General features: G+C 52.9%; 6 protein-coding genes across 6 annotated transcripts; 4 read left to right on the top strand and 2 right to left on the bottom strand.

The window, feature by feature from the left end:
- Positions 1-392: 392 nt before the first annotated feature.
- Positions 393-1,451, top strand: PV05_02960 (uncharacterized protein; the record flags this gene model as incomplete). The annotated part of the gene is made up of 1 exon (XM_013463569.1): positions 393-1,451. The coding sequence occupies one exon, from the start codon at positions 393-395 to the stop codon at positions 1,449-1,451; it is 1,059 nt and encodes a 352-aa protein (XP_013319023.1).
- A 1,413-nt stretch (positions 1,452-2,864) lies between these two features.
- Positions 2,865-4,865, top strand: PV05_02959 (uncharacterized protein). Its single transcript, XM_013463568.1, has one exon. The coding sequence runs from the start codon at positions 3,091-3,093 to the stop codon at positions 4,609-4,611; it is 1,521 nt and encodes a 506-aa protein (XP_013319022.1). The 5' UTR covers positions 2,865-3,090; the 3' UTR covers positions 4,612-4,865.
- A 104-nt stretch (positions 4,866-4,969) lies between these two features.
- Positions 4,970-6,129, bottom strand: PV05_02958 (uncharacterized protein; the record flags this gene model as incomplete). The annotated part of the gene is made up of 2 exons (XM_013463567.1): positions 4,970-5,940; positions 6,096-6,129. The coding sequence occupies 2 exons, from the start codon at positions 6,127-6,129 to the stop codon at positions 4,970-4,972; spliced, it is 1,005 nt and encodes a 334-aa protein (XP_013319021.1).
- A 328-nt stretch (positions 6,130-6,457) lies between these two features.
- On the top strand, positions 6,458-8,057 carry PV05_02957 (uncharacterized protein). The gene has a single exon (XM_013463566.1). The coding sequence runs from the start codon at positions 6,721-6,723 to the stop codon at positions 7,921-7,923; it is 1,203 nt and encodes a 400-aa protein (XP_013319020.1). The 5' UTR covers positions 6,458-6,720; the 3' UTR covers positions 7,924-8,057.
- Positions 7,983-9,146, bottom strand: PV05_02956 (uncharacterized protein). Its single transcript, XM_013463565.1, has 2 exons — positions 8,573-9,146; positions 7,983-8,490 (listed from the first exon to the last, which is right to left on the bottom strand). Exons 1-2 carry the CDS (start codon positions 9,008-9,010, stop codon positions 8,113-8,115), a joined length of 816 nt encoding a protein of 271 aa, XP_013319019.1. The 5' UTR covers positions 9,011-9,146; the 3' UTR covers positions 7,983-8,112.
- Positions 9,147-10,710: 1,564 nt separating this feature from the next.
- PV05_02955 (uncharacterized protein) lies at positions 10,711-13,836 on the top strand. The gene is made up of 2 exons (XM_013463564.1): positions 10,711-13,347; positions 13,400-13,836. Exons 1-2 carry the CDS (start codon positions 11,357-11,359, stop codon positions 13,536-13,538), a joined length of 2,130 nt encoding a protein of 709 aa, XP_013319018.1. The 5' UTR covers positions 10,711-11,356; the 3' UTR covers positions 13,539-13,836.
- The last annotated feature ends 38 nt before the right edge of the window (positions 13,837-13,874 follow it).

Below are 13,874 nucleotides of genomic sequence, written 5' to 3'. Positions count from 1 at the left end.
CCTTCAATACTCCGGTCTCTGCGCTTCTTCTTCCCGAATTCATGTCATTCTCTTTTCCCCGCTGGTGTCCCGTCGGATGCTCCTCATCCAAATCAGGTCGGAAGCTGCACCTTCTGGATCATTTCGATTGCGCTTGCCGAATTACTTGTCCAATACGAGCTTGACCGACGGTCAAGCCATCCTCCACCATCAGCACGTATCAGTTTCTTGCTATGACATTCACTGCAGCCGTCATTCTCTACCTTGCAAGATCTGCTGTATCAACACTCAGCTTGCTGCTGCTATTGATCGCAAACATGGGTGTTATGAAAACCCGCTTAGCTGCTCGTTTCTCTCGTTCGCGCACTATTTTTATGAGGATGAAAGGCACTATCCTCATCTCACTGGCACCCATGTCTTCGGTCGCAAGACCTCTTCTTACCAACCCCCCGCAATCCGAGGCCGAAGTCCGTCTCATCGACACCACTGCATATGGCTCCGCCAATATTTCTCCCGGTAACGCACAAGCTAGCCGCAAGATTCCGTACAAGCCTCGAATAAATACTCGAGAGAGAACTACACTCCTGATATCATTGTCGGCCGTTGCTTTGCTTCTATGTCTCTGCCTAAGCGTAAGACAGTGGTGGAAAAGAAGGGCGAGAGACCGGTTCTGCAAGAAAAGACACTTGTCGAAGCTCTTGAACAGAAACCGCCCTTTTCACATGGACAGCCTTGACGAGCAGGAATATCATGGTGAAACAGGACGCTTGCAGAGAGTGGTCCTTGCAACAATGGACTGCTGGAGGCCACGAAATTGGATACTCCTATTGATGGACGAGAGAGAAAATTGGCTAAGACTTATAAAAGAGAAACCTCAATTGTGGGCAGACCCGGTGGTGGACAGACGCTGGCTCTGGAACTTTCCTGATGGGGTCTCAGACACCATTCGCGTCGTGGGAGTCCGTGGAGCAAACCCCGGGGTCATCCCAGAGGAGCCGGAACCTGGTGAAGATCCCGACGAAGAGGAGCTGGCAAATAGGTATGAAAGGCAGGCAGAGGAGGAGCCTGGACTCTTTGAATCCCTCAGCGAAGAGGAACTGGCGAATATGCTTGCAACGCGGGCGGAGGTCATTCGGCGGGTTGTTCCCCCAAAAAGTCCTGTCACAATCGCTCCTGAAAGGCACGATGGTCAGTCGACGCCCTCGACATTGACAAGTCATGAGGCAGTGACGACATACCATGACCAGGAGTCTTTAGAGACATTCCGGGCTTTCAATAAGCGGAAAAAGAACAGCGGCAGGAGGCCCAAGAATACATCTTTGCCTGCCCCGACTCACGAACGATTATATTCACGTATTCGAAGGAAGGCCAGGAGCAGGATTTCCGCCGAGTCCCTGAGTTCACTGGGGGCGGTGGGTATCTACGGATATCAAACAGCCGCCAGCAGAGCCGCGGCCTTCCGAGGCGAATGACTTGTCCACGCCAAGTCAGTCGTTGTTAAGTACTCTCGCAGACTTTCGAACGCCGCCGCCGTAGAAGGAAATTTCAAGCTCTTGGGAGTTAGAGAAGAGTGACTGCTGTGACTGCTGGAGCCATCGAAGGATACCGGACGCACTCGGCCAGGGTTGCTCAATGTGAGGGATGCGCACGTTTCGCAGACTCCTCCACCTGTCTACGTCCACTCTCGAGAATGCTGTCACTGTTATTGCTTAGTCGTCAAGGACTCTTCCTTTGCCAGGCTAGAGCCATCTGGAAAGGATAGCTTTCGTAAATTCAACAACGATTTCTTTTTGTCCGCTTGAAACCGATACAGTGACATTGTCTCATCAGTCTGTTGGACTGTGAATTATTGACCCCCTTGGGCAGGCTCTCTGTCAAACAGTTTGTCTTGCTTTTGCCACTGTCTCCAAATCAAAAACCTCTGCTCAAGCCGTGACATGCTCGCTGTGTACCTTACCGCAAAGCCAACCTACAGGTCAACGATGGCTCCACCAGCACCACCCTTTTCCCGACCAGGAGACAGCGCAACACCATCCTTACCTTCTGCTGGCAGCCATAACCTATGGCCCCCTTCCAAAGGATTCTGGGTCGGAGTTGCATTCTTCATCATTGTCATGGTTTCTGTGGTGGTAACCTACTCGTATTTTGCCTCACCGTACTGGTTCTTGCGTCTCAAAGCACTTCTCGGCATCCGACCCAGCAAGCGGACTCCAATATCACGATGTCCGATCTGGGGACTTGACGATTCTGAGACCTGGATCACACGGCCGCAGCCAGCCTACCTTTCGTCGAAAGAGACATTGCCCGTGTACGAACCGGCTACGAACTTCAGCAATGAGGTCCTAGTGGCTATCTTGAATTTGGATGTCCCGCCTGGAGCTCGGCCACCATCTTATCGATCGAGGTTGACGTGGGACTGGGAATCAATTGGAGAAGGATGGAGACAAAACCAGCACCGAAGTGAACGAGCGGAACAAGCGGACAACCGACGACGGATGCCAACCATGGTGATAAAACCATCGAGCAGATCAATGGCTCAGGGAATCTGACAGCATTAAGATCGGGCGCTGCTTGTACGGATACGCAAGAACAAGATCGTTGATGAGAGATATTGGACGTCACTTGTTGAGGACAGCGAGGGTGAGAAACGCATCATAGCGGTTGGTTTTGGATAGACGCGCCAGTCACGCCAGTCCAGTTAGAGGAAAAGGGCGCACCCCCGGATTTTCGATTTAGCGGTGATGGCGGGGGGGATGAGGGGCGTCCTTGGCAACGAAGCTTGATTGGTTTTAGGCATCACACTGCACCTGCGCATCCGAAGAGGACCGGCCGAGACTGCGATAGAGGCAAAATGTCAGGTGCTTCCAACATCATGGTGTTTGCCTGTCTTTTGCCATCGTTGTCGTGCTGGACCATGCACTAGATCAAGTGTATATCGTCGTGCAGAGCAATTTCACTAACACAACTCACACCGTTTTGTGTCTGTACGCAATTCGGAATGTAAATAATTTCGGAAGCAAATAGCCCTCGCACGACCGTCAACTCAACTCAACTTCATCTGAACCAAATCAGACTGCTCTTCCAATACACCACCATCGTCACATCTCTGAAATGCATCCATCCAAGACCCCAGACTCGTCGCCTACCCGGTCCTCCATCGTCCAGTCTTCGCGCCCCCCGTCAGTCGACTCACATCACAATCCACACCACACGCCCTTTCTGCATAACTTGACCCAGCGCCTACGCAAAGGCTCCAGCACCAGCTCGCACAGCTCGGCCGATGGGACAGCACATCCTGCACCTGCACCTGCACCTGTGCAGGACCCCGTGAAAAAGACGGATAACTCCCGCGTCACGAGGAGGGTGCTGTTAGGCATGGTGCGGGATGATTGGGAGTATCCCTCCACCGCGGTGAAAGATAACACGGGCCTGCCGCAGCGCGAACCGCTTGGATACAAATTGAGAGAAGAGTCGCTCTCGGATATCGAGGCTGAACAGGCGAGAGAAACAGCTGCGGCGAAGCGTGCGAGCCATGCACATACACACGCACGCGAATATGGACGTGGACATGGTCACGAACATGGAAAGACGGATCCGTATCGGTTTGAAAATCCCGATGCCGTCGGCGATGCGATTGTCGAGAGGAAGCGGAAACGCAGGAAACTGGTCGCAGAGGAGATGAGTTGGAATGACGGGTTGAGAGTGTGGATGAATCGGAGGGATGCGTGGACCGGTGCGGTTAGGCGGAGACCGAAGGACTCGGTCGTGTCGGTGAGGTCGCCAGCAACAAAGCCAGACGGCGGTGGTGGTGGCGGACATGAGCAGGATGGCAGCAGACAAAGGTCGGGACACTTTTTTCGGAGATCTTCGAGCATGCTTGCTCATGGACTTGGACCTGGACCTGGACATGAGAGGAACAAGTCTGGGTCATCGGTCGCGGCTGGCGAAGGTGCTGGGTTAGCTGTGCTGTGCTCAGCATCGCCTATGGACACCGGCGCGACGTCGTCGCCGACACGGTCCCATGCAAGTCCGGTCGAAGGATCGTCTATTGATAGCGTGGAACCGCCCAGCACGAACACGAATAAAGACAAAGACAAGGAGCGGGACAGCGACAAATTGAAAGACGAGGGCGACAACGAGGGTCCCTGGCTGCCCATATTCCCACCGCTGCTGCCGGCCGACGACTCTCTACGCGACCGAATCAATCCGAAAGCCTACGCGACGATATACTCCAAGATCGTGGTGCAGGGGTTGGCGCCCAACGTGCCCATCCCGCTGGTCCATATGATTCCCGCGCTCGTGGCAGGGTGGAAGGCCGAAGGGAACTGGCCGCCTCAGCCCATGAGTATTTCTGCCGCGGACGTGAAGAAAGGGAGGAGGTCGAGTGCGTTTGCCAAGTGGCACAAGGAGCACGCTCACGATTCCAAGGCTGTGGACGGACAGGTCGCGCATGAGCGCGAGGATGGCAAGAGTCGAGTCAGACGCAGTATCAGCATGATGAAGCGCGTGCTGGGTGGCGGAGGGAACGAGGGCGAGAAGGGACTGGAGGAGTTGGGGATCGAGTTCCGAGAGCAGGATGAGGAAGAAATGGAGAAGAATGTCACTCTCAATCGCGGGCTTGTTGGGCACTAGATCAGGGTTTCTGCGTTGTCAGGTGCAGGCAGGCAGGCCTCGACGAACTGCCTGTCATTAGTCGTCTGCCTCCGACGAGCTTGGGAAGGAATCTAGATACAAATTTGACGAGCGAGATAGGTATGATCCGAGGCGAGTGGTGGCATGAAAATGATCGTTCGTGCCTTATGGCCTAAACCGCATCAGCAGAGCTTCTCCAAAGCAGGAGCATGACACTGTTGCTACGTAGGTATGCAAGATTAAAGACATTCGAGCGCCGGCCTTCCGCAATTGTGAGAGGAAAAAAAGACACCCTCCAAGAACCGGTCCAACGCCGTTGCTCTTCAAGGCCCAAGAAGCACTTCCCAGCTTCGTCCAATCATGCTCTGTCTCTGTCGGGCTCGGTGTAACAGCTGCCCAGGCGAGTCCAAAGATATTCCAGACGTCTTCCTGTGGTTGTCGGAGTTGCGAAGGCGAGGCGAGTCGTGTCGGATACCTTGCGCCAGCCACAGAGATCTGTCGAGCAGCGGTGGTCGTCGATCTTGGCTACGACGTATCCTTCAATCCGGCCGAGCAGGTTGATTTCGCGAAAGTTCGGAGCGTGATATTGTGTGAGCGACGTCTTTGCGAAACGCGCGGCGTGCGGAAGGATGTCGGCGAGCGTGCGCTCGAAGAGCTCCAGTGCCACTGTGCCCTCTAGACTTCCGAACCGGGGCACCTCCGGACGGGTGAGAATGTCGACGAATAGTCTCAAGGCGGGATAATCAAAGGCGCTTGAGCATTGAACAAAGGCGTTGGACAGCTCCACCACGGCAGCCATGAGACGGGCGGAGAGTTCGAATCTAAGAGTCATGGTCTCGATTCCGGAAGCGTGGATGGCGAGCATCCTGAGTTTCTCGGTGTAGCCGAAGACCATGCCCGTTCGGCAGTCGAGGGACACTTCTTTGAGTTGTTCGGTGATGTGGTATCGGAGGGGCTCATCCAAGGACAGAGTGTTCCAGTCAACAACGAAGTCGTTGAAGCGGTATATGATATCGGCGGCTTCTGCATTGATTTGCTTGCAGACGCAGAGCAGAGCAGCGAACGTGTTGCTTGTTACTGGTCTCAGTCGGCCGAATCTGGAAAGCAGCCGGATTGGTCGTTGGTCTTGAAAGACAGGATCTTCGTAGATCAGGGCGTATTGGTAGATTTCCACGCGGATTTCGGCAGAGATGGCGTCGAGGAGGTGGCACTTGGCCGCACAAGGTGCTGCAGGGGCAGGAGGAGCGACTCGCCAGGTAGCTCGACGAGTTGCCCGGTCTCTGGAAGAGGGAATCATGATGGTGGAGCGCATGATTGCGGTCCGCGAGGCTGCGCGATAGGGGTATGCGCTGCTTTAACAAGTTTGTTCTTCATCGGTGGTGTGAATTTATAGGTGAGGCACAACATTGCCAAAAGCAGCGGCACATCATATCATTTCACGTGGCTGTGTTGTTGAGAACGTACCTGTTGTGATTGTGCTTCACCTTGGTTGCACAACCGGGTGACGGTGTCACTCATAGTGAATGTACGTGCATGATGCAATATCATTGTGCACAGCTCCCTCCGGCGCCTCAAGGCGACAGCAGTAATGAATGTATCATTGACGTCCGACAAGAGATCAAAAGGTGTATAAACAAGGACAGCTAGATGGAGTGTGCACCCGTGTGTGAAGAATGTCAGCCGTGGAAGACATGAGTCATGCTTTTTGATATAGGGGTCGTGCCTGATTCATGCGCGACACTGGATCAGGGACGCGATCTGCAGGTACCGATCCGAGTAAGCACGGATCTGACATAGGCCGACCCCCCCAGATCAAGGGCCTAATGTTCTTCTTCTGCATGGAACGGGCCGCTTTACAAACACAACAACAGGACTTTGCACGGTGAAGCTGATGTCTTTCATGACTACAGGCAAATAGCGAGTCGCGACAGATTGCAGCTTGTGTTTTCCACCTAAAATGACCTCTGCCCTCCTTTGATCTAGACACATCGTCCACCTCTGGTCCATCCTCAACCCATCAATGATGACATCACCATTCTGTATTTCGAGCCATATCTTACTCTTCTCTTCGAGGAAATAGGTGACTATCGACCACCCATTCCAAATTCGATGTCCCGGTCCACACGAGCAGTGTCCTCCGCGGCGAGAAGAGTGACACGGAGCAGCACAGCTTCTTCGCCCAGTGTCAAGAAGGAGTTGAAAGAGGAGGAGCCCGATACACCCATCAAACAGGAGCAAGAGTCTCCGCAAAAGCCCTATCGGACACCCCGAAAGCGAGCGTCAAATGTCGACAGCGAATCCAAGAGCAGAAAGAAAATCAAAACGGAAGACGGCACAGGCTTGATCAGTCCTTCCCCCTCGGATGAACTGGCCTCGCCAGGCAAGAAAACCCAAACCAAAAAGTCCTCAGCCGAAGAGCTACAAGCAAAGAAATTGAAATCCTACGCCCAATTTGCGAATCATTCTCCATTTCCCGACTTTCACCATCCTACGGCCGAAGAATGCAAAATAGCACATGGTATACTTAGCTCACTGCACGGCCCTCGGATCCGGCCAAAGGAAATCGTTGCTTCCACGACACGTGCGGGATGCGGCGACTCTCCGTCTGTCCTAGATGCGCTCGTCCGCACGATACTGTCACAGAATACGAGCGACAAGAACTCGACGCGAGCGAAGCTGAGCATGGACAAAGTTTACGGTGGCAGTGATAAATGGGATGCCATTGTGGCCGGAGGACAAGCAAAATTACAAGAGGCGATCAAGTGCGGTGGACTGAGCGCCGTCAAGAGCAAGGTCATTATCAGTATACTCGAGCAGGCACATGAGAGGTATGGGAAATATTCTCTGGACCATTTACACCAAGCGTCGAGCGAGGATGCGATGAGGGAAATGTTGTCATTCCAAGGCGTCGGGCCCAAGACCGCGAGTTGTGTGCTGCTTTTCTGTTTACAGCGCGAGAGTTTTGCAGTCGATACACACGTCTGGCGGATTACGGGGTTGCTGGGGTGGCGGCCGCAGAGTGCTACAAGGGATGAGACCCATGCTCATTTGGACGTTATGATTCCTGACGAGGATAAGTACGGGCTTCATATTTTGCTTGTCACCCATGGGAAGAGGTGTGATGAGTGCAAGGCTGGGGGAAAGAATCTGGGAAATTGTGAATTGAGGAAAGCATTTAGAAGGGCGAGGCTGATGGGCGAGGCTGGTGAAGATGCGAAGGATGAGGAGGTTGACGCAATCACTAGTGAGATCAAGCAGGATATCAAGCAGGAAGAGGAAACGAAAAAGCAGAAGCAGAAGCAGAAGACTTAAGCTTCGCACTCGACTAAATCCATGTACTATAGTAGGTATGTCTGGAACGAAAACTGTTCTGGAGTACGGATCATCCGTACACAAGCTGTCTCTTATGAACATGTAGACTAGAGAATTGGGACACCCGACCATGGATATCATATTCAGAATGTTGGTAGATATAGGCAGGCACAGACTGCACGACGTTTATTATTTGGCACTTTCTATATCTGCGCGCATCTCAACCTCCTGATCCAAGGACAGATGCCTCTGCACGTCTCTCTTACTCCGCTTGCCTTCTCTTGTGTACTTACTCCTAACCCAGATGATGCCAGAGATGACGACAAAGATGACGACAATGCCTGCGGCTATTCCGAAGCAATAGCCCGTCACTCTTCCTGAGCCCTGGGCAGGGTCGAGAAAGCTGTAGACATAAATCCCCTGCGTGGCGTGCGTGAGGTAGGCCAGCGCGAGGTAGAGAAGTAACAAAACAATCAGTCCGACGAGATGAAGAAGTGGCGGAGGGTTCGTGGCAGGGAGAATGACTTCGGCCAGTGCGAAGAAGGAGTTCAGGGCGTGTCTAGAGATCTGTCGCACGAAGGAATGATGTTAGATGCCCACAGCTTGGGAAGTGTCGGTAAGGTAAGGTAGAATAGAATGGGGTACCTACATTAGACCACCCGTCAAACATGATGGGGAACCAGGGCGCGTCGTACAGTACAGCCCAGTATACGATGGTCACCAGGAACGGCAGGGTTACTATAGTGGTGTAGAAGAATGAGTGAAGCGCTTGCAGAGGTCGTGGCCAAGTCTCGAGCCATGAGCGACCTTTGAGCGCATATATAAGTGTATGCGTGCCCGCGACGAGGCTGTAGAACAGGATGCCCCAGTACGTTAGGACTGTGAAGTAGGAAAATTCCTCGCCGATGAGATGCGCGGATGAGTGCACGCCGTCGTAGATCCAGTTGGTCAGTGTTGTCACGAGACAGTACGTGAAGAAGAGGAGGCGCAGGAGGGAGAGGGCGAGAGGAGGGAGGAGCCATGAGGTTGTGAAGGGGCGGATGTCGTTTGGGATGAGGCTCTGGATGGTGAGGTTCGGTCTGCGCATTTTGATGTGAGGAGATGTGGTTTGGCGCGGTGGTTGTTTATGTCTTTGAGATCATGCTTGATAAGTTCTTAGGGCTCCTCAGAATAACACTGACGAGTGAGAGTTATCTGGTTTGCACAGATACGTGGTTCTTTCGTCCTGCGCATCAGTGTGAATGTTGAGCTGAGGTTGTCAACAGCGCTAAGAATGCAACACGGGCTTGGGTTTGCGGGGGAAGAATGTTTTTCATCAGCCTCGCAGTGGTGAGGCTGAAAGCTACTAGGCTAAATTTAGGCACTCGGGGCACAATCCGGGCCGTCATTCGAGAGTCTGGGCAAAACTGAGAGGCAAAGATGGCATCTAACCAGAGTCTCTTGTGTCCTCTGGGACTATGCTGATGCCTTTAGACACCTGATGTCCAAAAGTGAAAGGAAAGTCAGGAAGATGGTCGCGTGCCTCGTCCCCCGGTCATGTTTGGGAAATTTGATCCTCATTGGGACTTTGGGATTGGCCTTAACTATGCAGGCTTACCTGTTCGCGGTCATTGTCCGTGAAATCAATTAGCAAATAACTTGCTGAACACCCTGTACGAGTACATGATCCCCGTGGACGAACACGCTCGAAACGAATCTTAGTTATAGCGCGGATAGCTCTCTATACGACCATTTCTCGTTTTTCCATTGGCAGACAACGTGTTGAACAGCCAGAAGCTTTGCATAGCAATTTCGCGGGCTTTCCCTGGGATGCTGTCCTGGCTCTTGACCCAAATCACGAATGGAACTGCCGTCTTCGCAGACCATGATTGCGCATCGATCATACTCGTAAAGGCAGCTCAAGTCACGTCATGGTTGCCCAGTACTGCGGTACCGATTTCTCGCAGGGTCTTTGTGTTGATATAACCCTTTTCGGACGGGCTTGCGGGTCGACGTCGCTCGGTTCTTTCGAGACAAAGCTGGTTTTGCGAGATCCAAGAGGCCCGTGAGTTTGGTGGAGAACACGAGTATCAACTTTCCGACATGAAGGTCACCACCAATAGCGATGGCGAATTTATTGTCCGAGTCTTGTGCGGGTGCGTCTGAGGTCGACCGGGAAGTCCCTTGTATTTTGCACCACATCAAACTGTGTCGGGGGATTTCTGTGTCGCAAGCTGGCACTGAGACATCGATGTGGTGAAAGGTGAACCTGGACTTGCGGGTAGGGGACGTGAGGTTGCACCACCATCCAATGCGCCACACTGCGGTCAGTGATCAGCGACCTCTGAGTCGGATTCTCCGGTTCTGGATCACAGCCAACAAAAAAAGGGCAGAGAGCATGGACTCACAAGTGGCCATGTCGCCCATGTGCTACTCGTATGGAACGGTCGAAAAAGGTGTCAAAAGATAACAGCTGTCAATCTCGATTCATGTCATGCCGTTGTCCAGTCGAGGAGGCGCTCGTCCGCACAAAGTGGTGACTGGTGACGGCAGAGCCCCTGATTTTCCTGGCATCCAGAGGGTGCATCCACTGTCCAGCCAGGGAAGCCCAAAGCCTGGAGCAAGAAAACCTAGTGGTGCTTTTAGCTCTGGAGTGCAGCTTGCGGCGCAGGTGGGCTGCCATTTCCCTCAATTTCAGGGTCAACTCCCCCGGGATGGCTTCCACTAAAAATGACCGGGGCCTCCATGCAAGCAGCACTTACAGGGGGCCAACTGTCCCTGAGTCTGTCGTTCGCTCCCTCGCCGCCGCACCAGGTCCCAAGGTTGGCCGGTGCCTCTCAAGCCTCGCCTCTTCTCAATGCTGCCAATTTTTCCCAGCCTCGAATCCTCCAGACTTATACTCTGTATCATATCGATCACTGCCGTTCGTTGATTATCCAAGATAGATCCTTCAATCCGTGGTGCTGATCTCACTCTTTTCGTGTTTGATGCTGCAGCCCTGTTGTTGATCACTTCTCACTTCTCACCACGAGCACTCCTTCCTTTCGAGTTTCGAGACACCATCATTCGCTCGCATCTCACCATAAGCGAAAAACATCTCCAACACCATCCCGTATGACAATTGCCTTCTCTCACCGTCATCACCAATCTGCAACCGCTCTCTCACCCTGGTCTACTTTTATCTCAAAGCTGGAGTGACCAGCTGCGACCTTGAACCCGGGCCCCAGTCACTCGTTCCCCGAACACTTTCCGCGAGCCTTTCGCTTCAGAACCTGCTCAGCCACGGTCCTCCCTCTCTATCCGTCATTGATCGTCCCATCCGACCGGCGAGCGTATTTTCCATGATCTCTTCTTTGCGGACGGCGGCAAATTCAATTAAGATATCAGAGGGAGTCGCAGTACAACAACCAATAACCAACAACACTCTTGCTGGTCAACTGCGAATACAACCAAGATGACGGCAACGAACCGGCCGAATTTTATTGAGTTACCCAGCGAAGCTTCCCGCGCAAGTAGTGCCATGTCGAAGAATGGCTACATCTCGCCACGCATACAACACTTCGATGGAGATGTGCCCCCGACTTTGTCACCCCTCGATGCGATTGCTGCCAGGAGTCGAAGGCTAGCCAGAGAGTTGGAAGAAACAAGAAAAGCAGGAGAAAGGCGGTCAAGCAGACTTCCACCGCAAGTCGTCACAGATTCTCTGATCGAACACCAAAACAATCGGCCTCCCATATTTCGCGCCTTGTCGGATGGCCTGGACACCGTTCCTCCATTGCCCAGTTTTGATTCTGATTTTGCAGGAAATTTCGCCAGACTAGCGAACCCTCTGAATCGCCCCTCATCGCAGCATGTCCGAATGAGCACTATGGAGCCCCCTGCGGAGGAGCGGCGGACTAAAGCATATGCGCAGGACTATTTTGGAGCCCCACGAGTAGAGTCGCCTCCTCCGTTGGACGCGAAAGAGCAGTTTCCAGGTGCCGATAGCCCGGCATTGAAAGCCCAGTCAGGGTCAGGGTATTCTCGACAAGCTTCGAATACTTCTCAATCAGATCTGGGTCTGGCGCCACCTCCTCACAGACTACGACCATATCATGATGCCTCGGACGATGATTGTACCAGTTCGAACGCTGGTTCAACCTTCTCTCAGTCCAGACAGCTTTCCGCCAGTAGCGGCCTGTCTGCACCTCAATCGCCCATCTCTCCCTATGCTGTATCCCACGGCAGAACGGGATCCAACGGCTCGATCGGCTCCCCGACCCGGAATTCAGCGCGGAACTTCTCGCGGCCGATGAGCTCGTCCAGTTTGACCAATCTCCGTTCCGAAAACAGCCCTACCAAGGGACCACTGGCTATGCAAATGAGCCATCTCCGAAATGCCAGCTCTTTCGAAGGCTCCAAATCTACACCGGGGTTCCTAGCTGGTGAAGCCTCATCGTATACCCATGCGAAGTATAGCTTGCCTCGGGGCCGAAGAGTGTCTGATCGGGAGTCTCTTGTGTTTTCAGGCTTGTCAACGCCACACTTTGAATGGCAGGAGCCGATGTTCCCAGGTACACCTCCCTTGGAAGGCAAGAACAGCAGTGAGCTTGCTGTGCCATCCCCGATAGCATCAGCGCGACCCAGCCGAGAGGAGCCCAGCCAGCAGAGATCGGGATTCTCCTTTGAGTTCGACTCGGAACATTCGCTTGCGGCAAGGGACAAATACAGCCGGCCATCAGCGCCGTATACGCCTACAGGGTCTGTGAAATCGAACGAGTCAAACCCGAGGCCGTCGACTGGTGAAGCTCCATCAACAGGCTTCTTCATGCCACCACCAACGCCCCTGTCACCTGTTGAAGAAGCCTCACAGTCGTCACGATCTAACAGTACCATCCGGCCATCGACTGCGCGCACTGTGAGCAATTATCAAGCTCTCTCAGCAGAAGACCACGTCTCGAAAGCTATCGAGCTTCATGAACATGGGGATTTGAAAGAATCCACATATCATCTCCGAATAGCTGCTCACAAAGGCAATGCAACAGGAATGCTTCTCTATGCTCTTGCTTGTCGTCACGGATGGGGCATGCGGGCGAACCAGAAAGAGGGCGTCTCCTGGCTTCGGAAGGCTGTCGATTGTGCTATGTTAGAGGTGGCTGATGATGAGGATCCGTCTAGTCGAAAACCGGGCACAGATTTCAATGACAAAAAGACGCATCGAGCTCAGTTCGCGCTTAGCATCTATGAACTGGGAGTGTCGCATCTCAACGGTTGGGGCATCGAGCAAGACAAAGCCTTGGCTTTGAGATGTTTTGAAATTGCTGGGAACTGGGGCGACACTGATGCGCTGACAGAAGCCGGCTTTTGCTATGCTGAGGGTATTGGATGCAAGAAAGATATGAAGAAAGCTGCCAAGCTCTACCGTATGGCAGAAGCCAAAGGAGTCAGCATGGTCGGAAATAGCTGGTAAGTTTTGTTCTCATGCGTGGCTGGAATCCGTTGCTGACAATCCGAACAGGATCCACAAGGACAAATATGATGACACTGATGAAGAGGAAGGTCGGTCCAGATCGGCAAGGAAGACCTCTTCAGAGAAACCACGGAACAAGTCAAAGTCGCGTGGTATCTTTGGGCGAAAGAAGTCCACCACCACGTGAAGTGTTGGATGAGATGTTGGAACAGTGGAGGTAATCTTAATGTCGCTATAGCAGCGAACTATATGACGTCCCGAGACTCTCAATGAGGACATGTATTATGAATCTTACTATTGAAGGCTTATCTTGGTGAATATCTGGGGTGGCTTTGTGCAGGGCCTTTCAATGTAGCGTTCTTCGAAAACACCCTTCCGGCGTGGGTATGACCACAGGTTGGTCTTGACAATGTAAATATTGGGTTTGACGATAATCGTACATCCTCTACTACTACAGAAAGACTATTGTAACCATTCAATACCCGTTCTATACAAGCACTACGACTGGGACTCATCTGTGACC

The sequence above is a fragment of the Exophiala xenobiotica genome, assembly GCF_000835505.1.
Source record: "Exophiala xenobiotica strain CBS 118157 unplaced genomic scaffold supercont1.2, whole genome shotgun sequence".
Classification (NCBI taxonomy): domain Eukaryota; kingdom Fungi; phylum Ascomycota; class Eurotiomycetes; order Chaetothyriales; family Herpotrichiellaceae; genus Exophiala; species Exophiala xenobiotica.
This window is presented reverse-complemented; position numbering and strand designations above follow the sequence as displayed.